At 39.5% G+C, this 22,976-nt stretch overlaps 1 protein-coding gene across 3 annotated transcripts in view; it reads left to right on the top strand.

Moving 5' to 3' along the window:
• The window catches only part of LOC144468085 (semaphorin-1A), a 678,833-nt gene that overhangs the window by 279,193 nt on the left and 376,664 nt on the right, over positions 1 to 22,976 (top strand). For all 3 annotated transcript variants that reach the window (XM_078177255.1, XM_078177256.1, XM_078177254.1), the window contains one exon: positions 20,845 to 20,941. In XM_078177255.1, coding sequence (XP_078033381.1) covers positions 20,845 to 20,941 — 97 coding nt within the window. The remainder of the gene's footprint in view (positions 1 to 20,844; positions 20,942 to 22,976) is intronic.

Genomic DNA, 22,976 nt, shown 5'->3' with positions numbered 1-22,976 from the left:
GGAAAAAATGGAGGAGTGAGAAATAGACTGAAAGAGAAAGGAAGAAGATAGAAAAGGAAGAGAAAGATAGAGTTGTCGAAAGAAAAGAGAGAGCTCAGAAATAGACAGACGTCGAACGAAAGGAATAAGGAGAGACGTGGAGAATGAGATATCGAGAAGAAGGGAAAGAGAAGGCGACTCGGAGAGATTGAGAGTAAAGATAGATTAAAGAAGGAAGAAGGAGAGGAGGAAAAAAAAATGGTGGCGAAGGAACCGCGGTGAGTAACGCGCCGGTCGCGCGAATAATAAGCCAATATAAATGTAAATGCAAGGAAGTGGGTATATCTCGTATTTAGTGGCTTAAGTGAAATAACGCGGTGAAATTATACAGCGATCCTATTAGGCTGGAATCGTTGGGGAAAAAATGGCCGCCGGCGCGACGGTGCCTCTGGAGCACTGGAACGCGATGAAAATGCATGCGAGCTCTCGGTCACGGTGTTTCGAAGCAAGTATAGGTTAAGGGTCACAGTTACGCTCTCTTTAAGGATCATTTTTTGCTAGTCTATACATATTTTCGACAGAAATTTACGCAAAAGCTGATTCGTTCAGTTTAATTTTTTGGTTATACAATCAAATATTTTTAAAGTATTTTAAATATTTTTAAAGAACGTTAAGGATTTAAAGATATAAAATCAATGAAGAATTAAAACGATGTAAATGTCCTAATTACTGGTGCTTGAAAATGCTACTTGTATCAGTTATCTTAACCGTAATACTGATAAGCTCTAAATGTTTCTAATTTGTTTCGCATTCATTTTTAATATATTTATACTACATTAACTTACTGCTACCCTATCAAACTTACATTTAACTATTAAAGTATATTATAAAGTAGATTAAACATAGTGTGTGAACTGATAGTATCGTTAATATAGAAAGAGGTAAAATAAATTTTGTATTAATTATAGACTGCTCTGTTTATTCTAAAACTGCCCCGGAAATATTATGTTAGTACCTTATTAAATCTATTGATTTTTTTATATTTTAAAAATACTGTTTAAACTAGCGGGACATCAAGTTACGACCAGTATATTAGTCGTAAATAAATAATTGGTTATTGATCGTATATTATATTGCTCGCAATATTATATACAATATAATAAATGTATATAATAGTATAATATAATATAAAATATAATAAATATATATAATAGTATAATATAATATAAAATGTTGTATTAAGGTATTGTCGCTTGCCGGTCTCAGCGCGATATTATTGCGATCACCGATAAAATAAATGAAAGTGACCGTATTCCTGACAAGCCCGATAATTGGAACCCTTACCCTGCGCGACGACGGAACCGAGCGGCCCCATGACATTAACCCGTGCTCGCTCGGATCCCTGCTTAAACTGTCTCTCGGTCTTGAGATCGGGCGCGATCGGGTTTAAGTGCGGCGTCGTTGTTGCGAAACGGAATCGAACTAGCTCTAAGGGGGATCGGATGAAAGTGGTGTGTGGATTGTAAGTTCAACGGATAAGTGTTCTGTGAACAGTAACATTATGGACCCCGATGGCATTGCCGCGCGTGCGCGCGCGCGCGCGCGCGGACGAGATTGCGAAACCCGAAGACGATTAAAGAACTGTATGCTCGGATCTCTTTAACCCTTTGTGCCCTGAAGACAGTCTGAATTGATGACAGGAATGTCGGGTTACCGCGCGGAGTGTGCCGCTCGATTTCGTGGCGCGGTCGGTGCCGTTTGATGTATTGAGTGGCCTCGCGGTGCGCAACGTTCATATTCGGACTTTTAGTCCAGTTCTCTTTTTTTCTTTTTTTTAAATTCGTGCCGATTATTTGAATATTTTTCAAATGTTCAAGTGACTGGCTTGCTTGATAACGCGCCATGCGAAATGTTTGCTAAAATCAATCTGTTGGCATGGCTGACGTGAAAACGAGTTTAAAGCAGACGCCAGCGTAACGCGTAATTTAAGTTTGATCGATGTCGATATTTTACGAGAGTACATCGATGAGCTTTATTTAAACGAAAATTAATAAATAATCTATTCCGTAATGACCACTTTCCGAGGCTCTGTAATCTATGAGCTTGATTGAAGTAAATGTACTTTAAGTTTTAATATTCATGTACCTATCGTCCGTTAGATTGCTTCGTTATTTAATTACTGCTATGAAACTGTGCTACTAGGATTTGTAAATTCGTTAGCACTTCTTTATCGTGATCCACATGTTCCGCTATAATTGATCAAATAATTAGACTGCGGGACTTTAATATAATAATCATCAACCAGAAAATTTCTTAGGGTAAAAATAAGATACTAGTGTCATTGATATTAGTTAATGTGCACATTTTATGCAGCTGCAACTAAACGCGATTACGAATTACTATGCATTACTACTTTGTATTAATAACAAATTTCAATTTATTCAGGTTTCTTACAATATCTATTGTACCTTATAAACCAAGAAGTTCATTAACACGTTGAATGCCACGGGGGTCACCGGTGACCGGCACTGAACTTGCAAGTGACGCCATGGGGGCCACCGGTGACCGGCGCGCTCAGATTGATGAAAATATATTTAATTTAAACAAATGACAATACTTATAATTTTTTTATTATTATCATCGTTGATGTAGCGGTGTGAAGAAATGGCTGCAGTATAAAACATTTGAAATAAACATTTTAAAAACATTTATCTATTGTATATAATATTTCAACATTATATGTATCGCTAAATGGAAATTTCATCGTGGCGCCACGGACAATCCCGGTAAAATTGGTATGGCATTCAACGTGTTAAAAAATGTCTCGCAAATCTTGTTACTAAATTTTCAACAATCTCAACAATAAAGTCAGTTACAAGCCATTCCAACTCGTCCTAGCTCCGCTGTAAGTTAACAACGCATCAATTCTCAGGTGTCCAACGTAGAAATAAATTTTCCACTGAAACGGTTCGCCAAGAATTTATTCCACTTCCGAAGAAGCTGTCCAACAATGCAACCCTCTGAAACCGTCTCGGGAAAGGGTCGGTAAAAAGAGCCGCTGCCTTTGGCGTGTTCGCAAAGGCGAATAACCGAGCGTCGAACCGGTGCCTAAAACGTCGAAAGCTGTCGCGCCGCTCGAAATATTCGAAGATTGGCAGGCGAATCGATGCCGGTGACTAATTGCATCTCGTCGACAGCGTGAAATGAGCGACACGGACCTTTGATAGGTCCGCGCGGCCAGAGAGCATCGAGGCGTCGCGTCGGACGCGAGAGGAGAGGGGGGGCAAGGATCATCTCGCCGCGCCGTCTGGTTTCGTGGACGGTGAACGGGTTAATTAGACCGCGTTAAACGGGAAACGAATTGTCGAGGATCGTTGGAGGATCGTCGTCGGTTCAGGTATTCTCGCGGGGGAGATCGATCGGCGGCATCCGCGTCGGTCGCGTGCCGATGAGAGGCGGCGACCACGCCGGGAATAAGAAATTACGTTGTCCGGGTCGGCGCGTGCCGCGGCCCCGGCGTACATGCATCGTCGCCGTGTATACCGTGAATACGAGCGGCTCATACCTGGCCGACCGCATCCATATGCATCGGCCGCGCTCGTAAAGAACAACGGTGGCGAAATTAACGGAGGCAGCAGGGTACGCCGCCGCCGCCGTCGCCGCCGCACGGCGTCGAGGAGGATACAAGTGGCTTGCAAATGGGTTAGAAAGTTTCTGCTCGTTTTCACCTGGATACACGTCCCGTTGCCTCGCACTCGATTGCGTTCCTTAGGATACGCCGTAAATATGAGCGCGCGCGACCGCGAATTCAGCAACATTATCATTTCGAGCTGAATTGCTCGGATCGGCGGACGCAGAAACGGAAATTGCGGCATGGCGGCGGGATAGATGTGTCAGGTAACTGCGGCGAGCCCGGCTGCTGTCGGACCCGGGTAAAAATATTTCAAAAAGTATTGGAAATAGGTAATGAAATACTCTTGTTTCTACGATATATATTTCTGCGGTACGATTTTTCTCAACTTCGTCACGCATGCTTCATCTGAGATAGTAATTTATTTCTCTGTTAAATAAAATACTAATCGTTTAATTTTAAAAACGTGTAGCAAGTATACGAATTATATACTTTATATATTATATACCAATATTTTATTTATTGTGCGTGAAATGGAACATTTGCGAATATCATTTCTATAAAATTTTGCTTTTCCAATTGCTAGTGTGTTTGACTTTCGTGTTTAGATTGGAAATATGTATGTAGACTGTTGAAAACAAACAAACGCTAAATATTCTCATCATATTCATTAATTAAGAAACATATCGGAAGAATCTTGTTTTTCAAAGAACGATCCTACGATAGAGATGCGTTTGCAATCCGTAACTCATTTTTAAAGAAAATCGGAATTATGCCGCTTGGCCTTTGAACCGTCCATATAATATTATTATACAATATGTTATAATTAGTTAAATAACCAGGCAGTGGATTTTGGTATATATATATTAACAATGTGACCGTTACGTACACGTTCTCTATACAAGAATGATCTTACATAGCTAAACAGAGTCGGTGGTTCCCAGAAGAAAACATTCTGGAATTCTTAATATAGTAATTGTATCTCTACATGGGTGTCGACGTCGTTAACGTAATTAAACACCTGTCGTGTCCTACCATATCGACACATATCGTGTTTACAGTTATAAGCTAAAACAGCTATTCTAACACAATATATGAATGAATAATATTATTTAATTGTACTGTGTTGGAAAATGCCGATATACGCGTCTTCTTAATTCCGGCCACGAAAAGACGCGTTCGAAATGATTGTGTGGCGAAGCGCATTCGGTGCCGGCTGAGTCGTGCCGAGAGGAGAGCGGATCCAAGCCGAGGTCTTATTCAACCTCTCGTCGGAATGGATCGGGGTCGACCGTGGAGTTCGAAGCCGGCCGTCGAAATGATTTTCCGTCGACTCTTTAATAACCGATTCCCGAACTCCGTTCTTTTTTCTTTTTTCTTTTTTTTTTTGCTTCCTTTCGAAAGTCCGGGAAATTTGGATTTTTCCGAACGGCCGCTACGTTGCCCGCACGAAAACGTTTGTGCTCCGTTTCGATGAAATTGTTTCCTCTGGCCGGGGACCGGTCGTTATTCGGACCGAGGTTATTGGATTTCACCTGCTTAGATTTTTTAAATTTCAACGTTTCCGAAAAATATGATATCCGGGAGTTCTTCCTACGGGTATAGTTGTATCGGATTTTTCGAGTTTCTTGTTTTGCTGAATCCACGATGAAACATGCCAAGTCGGAATTAGCAATTTAATTGGACTCCCCCCGGGTTTCATGCATTTGGAGAGTTTTCGATTTGAAACACGGCAAGAGGTATTTCGAGCGTCTTTATTGAGAGAAACGTTGGCAAACTGTTATCAACCCCCTGGATCTTTCTCGATTCTAATAACTTCTTAGAAGAACAAGAAAATCATATTTATCGTGCAGCAATATTTAGTTTAATACCTGTATATATATATATAATAATTTCGACGCATTTCTTTCAGTTTATTCATATCAAGACAGAAAACTACATCAATCTCATAAAAATGTTTTATTATAATTTTATTATAATACTAATTTTATGTTTTACCATGATTTTTATTACAATATTAAATTCTTTATTTCATGACAGACAATGATTTTCTGAAAATAAACCTTTGTCGCACATTTCCTATTTGATAAACCATTTAAAATCAACGATCACCGATTCCCGGAACGGAAGAATCAGATCGTGCGGTACGATTTCGAAATTATGAAATCAATCGATCGAATGATCGGCTTTTCATGGTAATGCTCGCAAAGGTTCGATTAAAAACGGGATGGAAGCCGATGAATCTCGCGTGCGCGCGCGCGCTCGCGCGGGCCGTGCTCAGTCGCGTATGTCTTGGACTGGAAGCGATTTCCATATATTACAATGAGAACGGAGTTTCATAGAATTTACTGAATGGGTGATTACAGCGAGCGTACGTTAGCTGTTAATTATTCTAATCAGACGTCTCTTCAAGATGAACGGTCACCGTAATTATCCGCTGATGTTTCCATAATTTCTGGTTACGCCGAGAAAACGTCGCGCGCCTTCGAGCTATTTGATTACACCCCACTGTCGAGGAGTTGCACTCGATATTAACACTCTAATTAACGTGCCGCGAGTTTTAGGGCCGATTTAAGATATCCCGCTTGCTAAACGCTCGCATAAATTCTGATACGTATTACCGTGCCCGATAAATTAAGTTTTCGGTTTCGGGGCCCGATGTTGCACGGCATCGTGGATTTTATCATTTCCATGGTGAAAACCGGTGATTTACGCGATCGGGGCACATGTTTATCAAACGGCGCAGCGAGCAATGAATCACAGATTTATATCTAATTCACCCGCCGGTTCCAAGTTTTTAGCCGAGTGTATTCCTAGCCCCGGGCTTCTGTAACTTGTTCAATATTAATTCGCGCGCGGGATAAGTGATAGTCATCTTCCAATTAGGTTGAGGCTCAATTTTCTTCAATTTCTGTTGGAACACGAGAACCGTCTTGCTGCACAACCGTCGACGAAAGTTCAAATACGTGCGCATCATCGATCGCAGAGTCGTTTTCAATTGCTTCGAGAGTAATTATAGTATTCCTCGACGTGTACGCGTTTTGGTAGAAATTGGCTGGGTATTGAAACGATATAATGATCGGTACTTACGCTTCGTTGTTTGGAATACTGGCGTATCGGTGTCGCGAGTGACCCCAATATTGTATTTCTATTTTATTCTTTAATGAAAGTTCAATTTTCCAAGTTATTATTATTTTACAGAATAGGCAAGCATATATAGTATTAATGACGTATATATCAAAAATTAGGTTAACAGATATTCTTGTGCTTTCTATTTAGAATTTAGAATTTTTGTCGAAATGTTTATGTCAGTTAATTGGTGAACATGTAGAAGAGGATGATTGTTAGTTATAATTTAATTTCTGCTTTACAAATGGCTCCAATTGATTAGTGAAAACGTATTAAGGAAAGTGTCTCGAACACTATTTTTTTAAAGATGTTGACAAGTTTACTAGAGAATGTGTGAAATACTTTTAGTAAATATTTCAATTGTGTAAAATGACAAAGAGAATGATAAATTTAAAGATCTAGAAATTTTGGTATTAAGTTCAGTTGAAACGATTGAAAACATTTCTCTATTATCTTTGGCATTTTACAAGTAACAAAACTGGTCAGTCTAATAAAAAAAGTAAAAATATTTGATCGAATTTTAAAAAGCTGATTGCGTTTCAAAAGTTGTTCAAACAACATCTTATGTATATTTTTATATCTGGCAGACTAAGTTAGAGAACTATTTTAATTACTAGATCGTTGTTGTCCAATCGACAGTTATTAAATTTTCCTATCGTATCTGGGTCAAAACAAAGTAATTAAAAAAAGTATCCTTAACATCCTCAAAAGATGGCGGAGCACCTTTCAACACATTCGCCGAGTTAATTAACAATTGAAGCCGTTCCATGGGAAAGAAGGCGAGTAATCGGGTAAAAACGTTTTTTTTTTTGCGCGCGGATCGCGAGCGAAATAATATCGCGGTTGAAACGAATGAACAGTTAGTTGCGGTGCAAATTCTGCTGTCCGATACTTCCGTTGTTACGGAAAGAAGCTGCGCCGACGTTAACCGCGCCGTTGTAATCAGCATTTCCCGTTGTTTCGCGACCGCGGGCAATCCACGGGAATCATAGCCGACAACGATCTGCTCGAGTGCTCGCCCGTCTAATTTCTTTCGGTCACGAATCCCCGTAAAAGAGACTAATATTCTTTCGCCGGGGTTATAAATCCCGCGTCAAAGGACATTCGCTTACAATTTTTACGACCGGCACGCAGAAACATCTACCAAAATGGGCGCATAAACTGGCTCGACTTAGTAACAGACCGGAAACTTTGTGTTTCGCCCGTAAGCGGAAAATATTTCACTGTCATTATCGTTGTTATTATTTTTCTTCTTCTTTTTTTTTGGTATTACACCGACCATGCCCGGCCTATCAAAGCAGAGAAGAATATCGGCGAATAATGGTGGATTCGTGTTATTCTTGGACGAAGTTGCAAACACGCTTTTCGAAGATAATTTATAAGGAAGCTGAACTGGGGCAAGTTCGTTATAATTTTAGAACTTGCCTGCTAGAGTCCGATACTTATTCCTTTTGACAGTTTGCGTGAAGGGCTAGTTTATAAAATAGCAACTCGAAGTTCGGTGCGCGATTTTTCTTCGTTATTAAAAAAATGAGCGACGCGGCGCCGCGGATTTCCAACCTGGTATCGAAAATTTCTGAAAGTTGAAGCTCGCTTTATTAAATGAGACACCGGTGTAATTACTGGACTGTTGAACTCTCTGCTAAATAGAAATTGTTATTCGCGTGGAGCGTAAGTTGGATGAAAATGTCTTTCGTCTGTTAATCATTTTTATAAATTGAGGAAAATACTTTTAATGCAATAAAATAAAATACGATACAATACAATACAATACAATACAATACAATACAATACAATACTATACTATACTATACTATACTATACTATACTATACTATACAATATAGTATAATACAATATATCCAATAATTACTACATTAATCCTTTATGGCTCGATATAGCTTTAAAATCCAATTTATTCGATCTCGTATGCATTGGATCGGTCCACAAGTTCGCGCGGCTTTAATCTCGATTTAAATTTCCCGCATAATATATCTCATAACCCATCCGATTGCTTTGACCTTTCCTTGTCGCGCAATTGTTCACTTAATCTTTCCTTATTAGAAACAAAGTGATTCATTTTCCGAGAACGGAATATCAAATTAACAAGAATGAACATCTTCGAGACACGCTGTACAATCAAATTCATAACGAAGCGTTTAATCGTCCGTAAACTATAATAACGAGGATAAACATTTATAAAAACTAATTTTTACAGTGCGAACTTTATCGTTCGTATACAACCGACGCAACAGTCATTGTTAAATATTTATATATATATATAATTGTTACATATTTATATATATATAATTGTTACATATTTATATATATATAATTGTTACATATTATCGCTGGAATTTCTACAATTTTGCCGAACAATTCCCCGTTCAAAGAACGACAAAACTGCACGACGCTCCCAAGACGTTTCGCGCGCGCGTGTGTGTATGCGTAAATATCGTTAATTGGGGTTTCGCATTTGCGATTCGCCGTGCAGAGAGAGAGAGGCCGCCGCGTCGCGTCGAGCATCGCGATCGAATCAGATTAAGGAATCTAATGAGCACTGATTCGCTAATTATGCAGCCGGTTGTGTAGCAAGGATTACATTCGGAAGGTTGAGCGCGACACAAAGCCCGTCAACGTCGAAGCTCATAATCAAACGCAACTTTCCGCCGCCCCCGTCGCCGTCTCTTCCCGCGGATTGTCGGAAGRGCGAGGGTTTTCYAGCGAGTCGCGACGCCGGAAACAGCGTAACATAAAATACGCSCGCGCAACGGGAAAACTTAACCCTTTGCGCTCGAGCGGCGATTCGGCGGCGCCATTGAAATTGTTGCAACACGTTCGAAAATTATTTTCATAGATATCGCGAGAGCTTAGATTTGAAAAATTGTTSACAGTGTAACTGTTATATTAGTCACGAGGCTCTTTTTCACCGTAATTTATAATAATTTATAAATTATTTTGCGACGYGATAGAACAATTTTTAGAGGTGCCTTAGAGTCACCACTTGAATACAAAGAGTTAACCCTTTGCACTCGAAGCCATTTCAATATACATATATATAGAACATGTATATAGAATGAATTTTGCTATATAAAATGAAAATACTCTAGTATATAGAAGCCAGAAAAATTGTGTTAGATTTCCAGTTGAAATAGCTTGGAGTGCAAAGGGTTAACTCTTTGTATTCAAGTGGTGACTCTAAGGCACCTCTAAAAATTGTTCTATCGCGTCGCAAAATAATTTATAAATTATCACAGTTACCAGTCGTTAAAAAATTATTAAAAGTGCAACTGCTGTGCGAGTCACATGACTCACTTTCGTATGAACAAAATACGATAAATCATATAAAATGGAAATACTGTAGTTCAGGGAAACTACGTTGGAATTCGAGGTAGAACAGCGTCGAGTGCAAAGGGTTAAGCGAAGTTGAAAAGGGCCTGGATCAGCGATTATGGGGCGAATGAGTTGAAACATATACAGAGTGTATTCTTAATTTTCGCACACAATTTTTCATTTTTTTAATCCGGTAAAGAAATATTTTGAACAAAAGTTCATTGGTTTCTTGTCAACTACGCAATAAAATATTTTTAATAATCAATTAAATAATAAAATATTTTAATATTATATAATTTTTTCACTGAACATCAATCGCTAAATTGAGAATTTAGTTGCACAAGTATTATTACACAAATTCAACGAAAAGGAAAGTATCGTAAATCTAAAAAAAGTCTGATTGATAGAATTCATAGTAAGTCAGATTAATAGATGTGACAGTAATTCAGAGAAACATTTGTAAGTTGAAATGATATACGTTTATGATATATAATACTTATGATTACTAAAAAAATTTAACTACATTATTTTCTAAATGCTGGCTAACCGCAGTTTTTAACAACATTTTAACTGCGAATGTATTTTTACTAAATATGCGCAATAAATTTACATTTATTGATTAAAAGAAATATTAAGTCGACCTTCGGTAACTCGGAAAGATGCGAAATAAATAGAGACAATTCACGTGTCTCAAAAATAAATTTCTCTTACCAAACTCTTTTATGCCTTCAACCATTTACGTTCTATTTGCTTGGGCATTTATGAACGGAAATCTTGTATACGGTGAAAGGAGCCGGTGAACGCGTTTGGGCCAATACAAGCCGGAGATAAAGAGCTCGCCGAATTCGTTGAACGAAGAGAGTCATCGTGCTCCAGGCGTTTCGGATCGGGCCCTTTTTCCGGTGTCAATGGTCGCGAAATGTTTTTGGTTCGACGCGGTTCGTTCGCTGCACGATGCACACCCACGCGCGTGCCCGCGTCAAATATTAACCGGTCGACGCGATTTCTCACGCGGTGACAAATTATTTCATAGCCGTGAAAGACAATCGAGCGACCGGATCGCTGCGATGGAATTCGAGAGCGGAGGTGCGCTTCGTTTGTCCCCGCGCGCCATGCTCTCGTGACGCACCCAGCCGATCGATCCGATCGATGAAATCGGCGTTGGAATCTGATCAGAGAAGGAATGGCGAACTAAATTCGAATGTAACGATACACTGGCTGAATCGTAACTCGCCGCGAGGACATAAAGGAGCCGGTTCACCGTGCAATAACCAATAGAGAACGTAGAATAAAATATTTTCGTATGATGCTTCGTTTTCGAGAAAATTGAATTTCGAAGATTTATTACGCGCCTGTGTGTGTGTCCTCCGTGTGCGTGCGTGTGTGGTGGATGTACGGCTGTAGTCCGGAATGCGATTGGCTACCGTGTCTGGACACCATCGGCCATTTTATTTGCAACCGACACGCAGAGACCGGGCCACCGGTATATTACGTATGCGATTTTTATCGGGTTTAGTATCTATAATACTTTGTGTCGCAACAATTTATGCCAGATCCTGGTAAAAAATTAATGAAACCGTGCTTTTACTTGATTTAGCTGGCGGAAGGCTGACGGGAAATAAACCGTGCCGCATGATGATTTTAATGTAGGATCGCGCGAATGAAATTTCGTATTAAGTTTAAAGATTCAACTACGTTTTAAGGGATGATTCTACGTGCAAAGATATGTCGTAAAGAAAAATAACAATATTTATTTAAGATTGCGTTTTCGAGAAAACTGAGTCGAAAGAAGCATCAAGCTCGCAACGCCTGTGGAATGATCGGAAGTAGAATTGTTATGTTATGGTCAGACGCGCCACTCGATGTCCATTCCTTAGTATTATAACTTCAATCTAATTTTTTTCGAATGCAAACTTAAACAAATAGAATATTGCTCATATTCTTCGACTTATTTTATCATGGAAAAATATATGTAACGTATAAATTCCAATGAAACTTAAATATTAAATAAAGCAAGGTCAATTCGCTAACAAAATGTCACTATTTCTAATAAATTTCGTACTGAATTCAAACATTGAGTGGCTAAATAGTAATAGAGATTAATTTGGTTTGCAAGCAAGTGAATTTGATATAGGATCTAATTCGAGACACAACAAAATAAATACGATCTACGAGGGTACTAATTTCGAGTGCAGAAAGGCGAACACGATCCGCTGCAGGATAAATTCTCGAGTGGTTTAAAAACTTATAAACCGCGGTAACACGGGATATCGGGCCGCGCAAGCCCGAAGATCTCTTGATCTCGACGCAGCGGGCGTCGCGTCAATAAACAATGCCCGGCGTGAAAACAGATTCCTCGCGGGAACTGTCGTAAATAGACCGTCCGCCGCAACAAATCTTCGCTGCTAATAGACTTCCAGAAACACGGATTACCGGTACACAAGTCCCGCGGCAACGTATTTACCTCTCTAACCGAGTGTCCCGGACGGCCGAGCTAAAAATAGGTAATGATACGCGTGTACGGCGCGTAGTCGCGAATAATCGCCTCACTCGTCAGCGTCCCTTGGTCCTTGGACGCGGCAGCAGGCGTACAGAGAGAGAGAGAGGGAGAGGCTGGATCTTGCGCATCAATTTCACCTCTTCGCTGGCTGAACAGCGTAAATGCGTCTGCACTCGAGGAGAGTCGAGCGTCGGCTTGTGCGGCGGCGGCGGGGAGCCGCGAGGGGATCTCTTTAGACTCATAAATTCGTCGCCGCCCAATTACCCAAACTCGCAGGCACTCCGGCCGCGGGTGCTTAGGCCGATCTTCATTTCAGACCCTCTTGAACACCTCCGTGAAAGTGTGCCGAAAGTGTGGCCGCCGATCCCCGCCGATTCAGAAAATGACTTCTGCAATCGGATGGGCACTGATGAATGTTCTCTCTCTCGAGCCCTCCGGTCCCTTCCGCTCTTTCTTTCTCGTCCGATAAACGGACTCTATCGCATTTGCAAACGCGTAAAGCGAATAAGGTCACAGTGAAACCGGCATCGGCTGATTGAAGCCACTATGGGTCTGTGTCACTTTCAAATTACATACTAATACGTCGGCATTTGACCAAATAATTTTAGTTCTTTCAGGAGGTAACCCTTTGCGGTTGTATTAAATTTATACATGAGTCATGCTGCTCGTGATTAATTTTTTCTTTCAGTGGACAGTAATAAGATAACAATAATAATAGAAGAAAAAACAAAATTTATTAATTCCGTTTTAATGTTTAGATACAAGTGACGCAATGATATGTTTTAATTTTATGTAAAAATACAAAAGATGAAAAAAGATAAATGAATTGTTTTGGTGGGTAGACATACGACCGCGAAGGGTTAAATAAGGTCTTTGAAATAACCAATAGCAGTATCGATGATATTTCATAGCAACCTAAAATATCGAAGTCAATGTCTTTGTCTACAGGGAGCAACAATTCGAGCTATAGAGGGTTAACCAACATTTTTTTGGAGCAAAAAGTACCCTACACTTTTACTCTATACTGCCAAAAAGTTCACTGTACATTTGCATCACCCTGTGAATAACTGCACTTTAACCAGTTAAGTGTGTTCGACGACTATATGCGTCATGGAGATGTGGCAGAATTTTGTGTTACAAGGATTATGTCCGTCATGCGTAAAATTTTGTTACAATTTGATATTTAAATTGTAATTCTAGCGGAAACTAAATTATATTTGTAAATCTTAATATATGTAAAATGTTGAGAGGTCGAGACGGAATGAAAGAAACAGATGAAAATTATGAATAATTTGAGCTGGATTCATAACTTCCTTCGTCATCGCTTGATCATCGCGACACATTGGTGGGCGCTTAGCAAAAACATCGCTACAGTTAACTGGTTAAATAACAAATATAACAATTACGTTCGCTTTCTCTTAATATTCAAAGCAGATTTCATACTTGTATCGTGGGGAAAATTGATATCGATAAAAGAGATTTTGATGATGTCGATAAAAGAGATCTTGGTATCTTCTTTCGAGTTCTTAAGAAACGTCAATTAAATAGCCGAAGTTGTTTTTAGTATCGGAAACTGCTGCAGTCCGCCGACAGGGCGCAGTAATTGGCTTCTTTGGCCTAGATCATGCGAAGAAAACATAGAAAAATGGGCGTGCAGAGGTGAGACGTGCAGAAGGAGGCGGGAACGAGGGGAGAATCGTAAACGCAGCGCAAGAAGCGCCGCGGTGGCGGTGTGTTGGCGAGAGAGAGGCTTAACAGGGGATAGGGCGCAGGGTAAGAATCGAGGAGGGGGGAGCTGCCACAAAGTAGGCGCAGCACTTTATCGTCGAGTATATAAAGGCTGAGAAATTCTCTTGCTTGTGCTCCTCTTCTTCCTCCTCCCCGGCACACTAACTCCTTTCCGCCTCTTTTTGCCCACTTCCTCTTTCCACCATACTTTATTATAGCTTAGTAGGTTGTTGAATTCGTCTCGTCATCAGCTAGGATGGTACGAAGTTAAGAGAATGTATTTCTGTTTAAAAAATCTCTTTTGAAAGAGGAAATATTATAAGGAACTCTTGATATTTTAATATGTAGACTAATGTAATATGTAATATGTATTAACTTTTATTCGAATATGAACGTTCTTAAGCAAGAATATACTGTTCCATAATGTATACTTTAATTTTTCCATTGTCTCTTTAATTTTTTACTATTGTCATTTATGAAACAGTGACATTGGTTCCACGACATTCAATATTAAATAGAGGTAAATGGTAGGATAACGGATACTGTTTTTTTTCGTATCCTTGATTAATATTAAATTAATATTTCGAAGTTCATTACGCTGTCTCGAAACAACGATCTATCGCAAAGTATTATAAATATTCAATAATAATATTTTTATATTAAAATTGCCTCATAAGAAGCACGAGATCAAATTTGTTCAAAATGTTCGCAATTTTTATAATAGCGCGCGCCCGAATAAAGAAACGCATACAAAAATTTTTAATAGAAACAGCTTTGTAACTTCAATAATTATTTACATAAAGAATGTAAAACCGGTGGGAGTAGCTTTCGTGTTACGTTGTAACAAAATCGGTGACAATTTTATGTCCCCTGATACAAATTTAATACAATTTTATGTATTCCAGACTAGGTGCTTTTACCTTATATGAGATTGCTGGCATATATTCCGAATCTCCACGCAGTAGTCGACAAATAGAAAAACAAATGTTGTTCGAATATAAATATCGACAAATTGAATTTTAACCATGAATTATCGCTTCCCGGACCACTGTGCTCCGGCTCGTCCCCTGCCCACGCGTCTCCGTCTTCGTTTCTCCCCCCTCCCCCTCCGCCCCCGTTTTACTTCCGCCTACCTCGCCCTTCTGCTCACCGCCCCCCCCCCCCCCCCCCCCCCCTCCCCCCCCCCTCTCTCCTCGCCTCCGTCATCCTTTTGTGCTCTCGCGCGCTCGGCAGTCGGCTGTCCCGCGTCTCCGCCGCCACGTCAGCCTCCTCCTTATCCACGGCGGTTTGCCCGGTTCCTACACCTTTATCGGCCGCTTGTAACAAGCTCTTCCTCCATTGAGACGCGGCCGCTCGCGCCCGATACACCCACACATCTGTATCTGGCACATAAATCCGAGCCGCGCGTGGGCGTGCCGGCGCACCGCGGGGATCGTGTATATGGGTAAAATCCATTCATGGACGCGGGTCGCGTCTGCCCTGATCGCCGTTCCTCGCGCGCCGAGCAGGCGAGCAGGTACGCGAGCGCGGAAAGGTAATGATGAGGCGTTTTATAACGCGGTAAAACACGCCGCGCAGCGACTCCTTTCTCTTCTCTTTGCGAGCCCTCGCGTCCCGTGGGCGACCCGTAGGCCCTTTTTGCGCCGCCATCGCGCTCCCCGGCAGTCCCTCCGCGAGGATAAAGCCGCCATGGTTCGAACTTCCAAACTGTTCCGACTACCTCCCTTGGTTGTTCCTATTTGCTCTTACCTACCCTTACTTGCCCCTACTCGCCCCCACTTGCTTCCACTTGCTCGCACTTGCTACCACTTGCTCGTACTCGCTTCCACTTGCTCGTACTCGCTTCCACTTGCTCTTACTTGCTCCTAGTTTCTCCTACTTGCTCCAACATATTTGCTCCCGCTTGCCCGTACCTGCTCCTAGTCCCGAGTTCTGGCTTCGTTCCTAGATCATGACGTTAGTCACCGTTCGATCGTTATCGTTCCAAGTAATCGCCGACTCTCCCGTAGAATTGTCGGAACGGGAGGCGGGGGCCGGTCTTATCGGGGAGCATTATCGCGCGAGAAGCGAGAATGAAACACGGCGACGAGACGCGAGGAGCCGCGAAAAATTGGCAAATCGTGCCGGGATCTATTAATTAGCCGGACGTAATGCTCGGATAGCTGTAGTCGCATTTACATCGGCGATTCAAAACGCCAGATTCAATCAATTTTATGGAGGGACTCGTCGTGCAAACGCTTCGGGGCAAATGAACCTAATCGCAGCCACCGCACTCTTGGCGACGAGTTGCTCCGCTCAGGTTGTTCGAAGATACAGTTAACATTAAGCGGACCGGTTACAATGACCGGTTCTCGTATTTTTCATTTTCGAATTGTTTTTAATGGAACAGTCCGCGCAATTCATTCGCAAACACCTATGCGATCCTGTTCTGTGGAAAACATTCGGAGACCGGTGCGAACGATTATATTTTTACTTTAGTTGTAACTTGTTCGAGTTACGGCAAGGCATTAAATAAAAGGGGATCTCTTTGAGTCGAAAGAGAACTGAATCGTTTCATCCTTTAAGAATTATAAAGTAGAAGTTCACCTGGACTTTTATTAGATTTTTATTAGAACGTGTGTTTGTATAGAAAAATATAATTAACAATTTGGTGTGAAAGCATCTTTATCATTTTAATGCGTTCAAAGTTTATCTAATTTAGAAAGTAAGAACTGGAATGATGTAAATATTTAATAAGCAATGAGAGTGCTTCTATATTCGTTTAAACAATTCCCCTAAAATTGTATAATAATTTAACGCATCTGTTTAAAATATAATTAGTAAAACGCAGCTAGCAAAAGCGAGATGAATATATTGTTAATCGTATGCGAAGACTGACCCCGTACGAAATAAAACGATTTTATTTGTCGACTCACGTTTCGAAAGTACGCAGAAATCGTTTCGCTCGAAAAAAATGATTGGGAACGCATTCGTACACTGAAATTTTCATGAATTAATATGCAGCATATTTGCTGTTTTATTTTTTCATTACTTTGAAATTCCATCTCGGAGCAACACATACAGGAAACGTAAATATCATCGTTCGATATACGACTACGCCATTCCCATGCAACTATGATAACCTTTGTATTTTTCGCCGCCATTGTTAACAAAGAGTTGTTAATTATACCGGTACTATTTTTTCGGCGCGCTCGCAATTTTTTCGTTCCGACCGACTCCGTTTCTGCCGAAATTTCATATTTTCGATCCTCTCGGTATCACGCGAATGAAATTCTTCAACAAATATCAACAGAATTACACGGGCAATGATTTATCATAAAAATCGATTATCTCTGATAATATTCAAACGATATTGTTACAAATTATAAATAATACACGGCGGTAAATCGGAAAGCACGATCGAGTTTTTTTAATAAATATAACTTACGAGATAATCGCTACTGAAATTTACATTTTCATGCGGGAAATAACTTTTTACAAGGTTGTATAATTCGGCCTGTTCGGCGCGCTAATAAATTCACTATAGCAGGTGTGTATTAGAGTGTTACGGCGGCGTAACGTATCAAGTGGTGTGGTGACTCATAAATTTTGATCACGTAAGAACGGTTATATACATACGTGTTTACGCCGATTTTATATGCGGAGTCATTTACAACGGCGAAATCAGGCGAAGACAGGGATAAAGTGGCAATCTTCGAAATGAATCATTATGGTAAACGCGTACAAGGAAATCATTAAACGCCGGGCCGCAGGATATCCTGCGGTTAATGGAATCATGAGAGAGCACGTGATTTTGCGTGCAGAAGAAATCGGAAATGTCGAACGAATCCGTTGCCCTCGCCAATTTCCTTCCCGGCGTGCACTTTCACCGAGCCGGCGAACAATAATGAAAGACAACGGGAATCGATGAGCGGCGAGTAACATTTTAATACAGTTCGCGTTCATTATGAGTAAACATGACAAGCGATAGACAGGTGTTTTCAAAACCGCGCACGATGACGTGGATGATTAAATTCAGTTTCCTCCGGAAACGAACTTCGACCACATTGTATTTTAAATATTCCATATATGTTTGCGCATTGAGGTGCTCTGCTATCAAGTTTTACCGCCACTTGTATCGAAACGATAGACATCGAATTTTATGTAATTTCTGTAGAAAATCCATCATTTGTCAGCGTTTAGTTTATGTCCGACAAGTTTTCTTGGATGCTTTCTAATTTGCAGATGGAACATTTGTTTAATTACTGCTGGAGGACATTATTATTAAAACTGAAGCATTCTTATTAAATATATATAATAGTGATAATAATAATAATAATAATAATAGTGATAATAATAATAATAATAATAATAGTAATAATAATAATAATAATGATGATGATGATAATAGTAATGCATTATAATAATAATTGTAAATTAGGCAAAGCCTTATGAAATTTTAATAATTGATTTATTTTATGATAAATAAAATTTTCGGATAAATTTAACTATAACAATTAGATTGCAGATTTGAATGCAAAATTGAAATTGTCGACATTAATTGGAAGATATAGAAACTAAATTCGTTTAATTCTTTTATCATTTTAAATTGCAATTAGCAGATCTTGTGATGAATGGATCAAATTCACAATCCGATCAGTTTTATCGTATTTCAACAATTCATTTTTAGTTTAGTCATATTTTTATTTTTAAAAATATTACTTACTTATTTAAAACAGTTGTATACGTTGTTTAAAAATAGTCATTTGATCTTTTCAACGTTTATCTGGCCCGAATATATTTTCTATGATATTCGACCGTATAAATGTCGCCAGCCACCATCTTTGAGAGTTATTTTCTCACAACGTATGACAGTTGACGGATAACAAAGATTCATGGTAAATATTTTACGTACAAATATTTGCCCGCTTGAAGCTTTCACACGGTGTGCGATAAGAAAACATTATACGCCCTTTTAGTCTAATGTTATTGCACTTCGAAGTCTCAGAATAGTGCACTTATTCACTGATATCCGTACTTTCGCATTGACCGACCTATCAAATTAAACCAGCTGCGTATAGTACGGATTATAAATCAAATATTAGCGCAGCACCGTCTTATCTAATAGATAATTTCGTGAAAAATGCATTATCGTATCGTTCGAAAATAAATCGTGAATTTTCGAGTACGTGGATAAATATTATGTGGACGGAATATTAATTTATATGGTCGAAGAACTTACATAGCAAGTTACAGAATAAAATCAAGACTCCTAGTGTCAATAACCTCAAAGAATATAGAAATTGTTTCTATAATTATAACTATTTCTATCACCACGAATTTATCTGTTTGCAAATTATATTCACATATTTATTATATTTTTGTTCTATTGGCATATAATTATTTCTAATAAAATTCATATGAAAAACAATAACGTTTTATAAGTAATTACTGAAAATTAATGGAGATTAATTACATATACTAAAAGTATCGTTTTATTATCGTAAATATAATCTACTAAATGATAAACAAATGACTATAGTTTCGATCTAGCATTCTATCTACATAAACGATTCGTAATTATTCCTGTTTCCGTAAATAGTTCGACTAACCGTGATTACTTTGTATGCCATAGTTGAATAAGATATTAGACGACTACTGTTAAGTGTTAATTACAATTAACAATTTCATTCGTTTCAATCCTTTATCGCAATTAGCGATTTCATTCGTATGAATCCTTCATCACAACTAGCAATTTCATTCGTTTTAATTTTTAATGACAATTAACGATTCCATTCGTATTAATCCTTAATCGCAATTAACGGCTACACTCGTTTTAATCCTTAATTGCAATTACCAATTTCACTCGTTTTAACCCTTAGTCGCAATTAACGATCTCAATCGTGTTAATCCATAATCGCAATTAACGATCTCAATCGTGTTAATCCATAATCGCAATTAACGATTGAATTTGTTTTAACTCTTAATTATAATTAACCATTTTATTTGTCTTAACCAGAATTATCAATAGAAATATTATTGTTAATTATTAATCGGAGTTATCAATTTTAATTATCAGCGACAGTTCAAATCTAAAAATTCTCTCCCGCCACTTAAATACAGAAACAGAATAAAATAATCAACATGAAAAATACAATTCTATACAGAAATACATGAAAATATTTCTCCACTTCTATTAACAAAAAATCAACGATTATTAACCGTGCCTATCCATCGACGATTGTCGATCGATCCCATCAATCGTTCAATTCGATCGTCGATTTTTCGACGATTGCTGCCTTTAATTGTACTCATCGATCATTTAAACAAATTAAAAGTTCTAATCGATCGATGCCGTGCACGCGTGGAAGCCGTAAGTTCGCTCGGCAGGAATAGATTCGTCGAACGAACGAAGTCGCTCGCACGGGTGCCTAAGATCTCTCGGACCGGCACAGTGTACTACCGTTTCGGCGTAGAAACGGTTGCTTCGAAAATCATTACCGGCATTACAAGCGCAATTAATTGTTTAACTCGGTTAACATGTCCGTTCGGTTTGTCTGTTTCAGGCGAGGTGATTGGCCAGCGGTTTCTGGGAAACGAGAGCCACGTGGAGCACTTCAAGCTCCTGGAGCGCGCGACCACTTCCATCCTGATTGGCGCCAGGTAATTGTTACGTGATTCGATTCTTTCCCGGCTGCTGGGAACGTAGGGTGGTGGTGGTGGGGGGATGAAACAGGACGGAGAGAGGAGAACCGGGGGAGGGAGGGGGGCGAATAGGTTCGCAAGGAGAGGGGTCACCAGATGGTCATCGGTTAGATTCCAGTCGTTCGATCGCGCGCGCGGCCGCCACCGAGTTTCCGGCGAGTCACTCCCCCGATTACGCAGCACGAGACCGATGACGCGGGTATCGGCGTCGCTATGAGGCTGCCCTGCAGCCCCCCCTTTATGACGTGTCCCTCTTTAATTTTACATGAGTCCGTGTTGGGCTCCCCTCGGATCGATCGCCGGCGGTGCCCACCCGGGCATTTCATATGGAATAAATTGGTTTCAATTACCGGAGCCGCGGAGGAACGCCGAAGAAACGCCGAAGGTGGAACGTCTTCCTTTCGGTTCCCTATTATCGTAGTCCGCGGTTACATTAGCGTTTTATTGCGGCTGTGCTTTTCTTTCGACTTCGCGTTCGTCTCCTTCTGCAAATATAATTTCATACGGCGCGCGCGTCGGCATGAGGGGGGGGGGGGGGGAGGGCGAAGGAAACGTCTAACGCAAAGTAAACGACAAATGTTTGGATAATACATCGGGGCGACTGTTGAGCTGAATTTTCCACCGCGAATACAATACAGTGATGTCGATGTCTATAGGCGGTTCGATGGTAAGACGGTGTTCAAGGATTTTAACCCGTTCGCTGTAGTCGCCGGAATAGCGCTATATAGCACCGGACGCTTGCTTCGAACCAGATCGATTAATTTCCTTTATGATAATTTTGGACATTTTAGTGCTAAAATATTTTTATAATAGTTAGTTCTTTATGTTTAAACTAAAACTTATTGCTGACCTTGATACCATGAAATAACAAATTTTGTTCTTGGAAGATACATTAGACAATTTATTCTCGTTCATGTATATTAGACAACGTGCTTTTGACAATTTATCATTGTTTATGTATAATATACAATTTATTCTTATAAAGTCTTCTTCGTTAACGTAAAATATTACAACACATTGTGAACAGAAAATAAAAATGCTAGTAGACACTTTTGATTGATACGATTCTGTTCGGTTTACGACATGTGCAGATTTTCTTTATTACTAATCGTAAATTTGTTAATATTTGTCATATTATTATTACATAATCGATACACGTTGCCATACAGTCGACGTATCGTAACGTCGTTTACAAATTGTTATCTGTACGTAGTCTTTGTTCCCAATATTGCATTCGGCCGTCGTCGCGCAATATGTCATGCTCATGCTATTTATCATGTTCATTGCATTACATTAAATATGTTTAATTATATCGCGCAAGTTCTGTCAACATCCAATTAATTAAAATGATTACATAAAAGCAGAAATTTCTACGTGCTTTTATTTCACGAAATAGATGAAAAATATTCCTAGTTTGCACAATGATCTACAGTGTACTCATTACAATTATTAATGTGATAATAATAGTTTATTTTCTTTCCAAATTTCTTCATAAATAAACAACAGTTATATTGAACTCGGAATAAATAAAATTAAAGAAAGCACTTAGATACTAATATTCATTATTTTCTTTTTATTTAATTATAATGGATTAAACTAAATAAAAAGAAAGTAATGAATATTATTAGTTAAGTGGTTTCTTTAATTTAATATAGTTGTTCCGAGGTCAACATAACTATTATTTGGTTAAAATAACATAATTACAATGGATTTAAATATATTATTTTATATACTTATATAATTTTATTCAATTATGAAACGTTAACGGATTAATACTAAATTGGCTGCCGAGCCGTTCACATATTCATTGCAATTAACCTTGCCAATTTATCCCCGCTTACGGCATTCCCTTTCACGCGTCGCGCACGCGAAAGTGTCCACCGAGTCGACAACGATCTGGAAAACGCCGGTATTTGAAATAAATGCAGATATTATACATTAACGCGTCTCTCGAGCGCGGGTTCTTATCCGCGAGAAAAGCGCCCGGGAAATG

The sequence above is a fragment of the Augochlora pura genome, chromosome 3 (assembly GCF_028453695.1).
Source record: "Augochlora pura isolate Apur16 chromosome 3, APUR_v2.2.1, whole genome shotgun sequence".
Taxonomy (NCBI): Eukaryota; Metazoa; Arthropoda; class Insecta; order Hymenoptera; family Halictidae; genus Augochlora; species Augochlora pura.
This window is presented reverse-complemented; position numbering and strand designations above follow the sequence as displayed.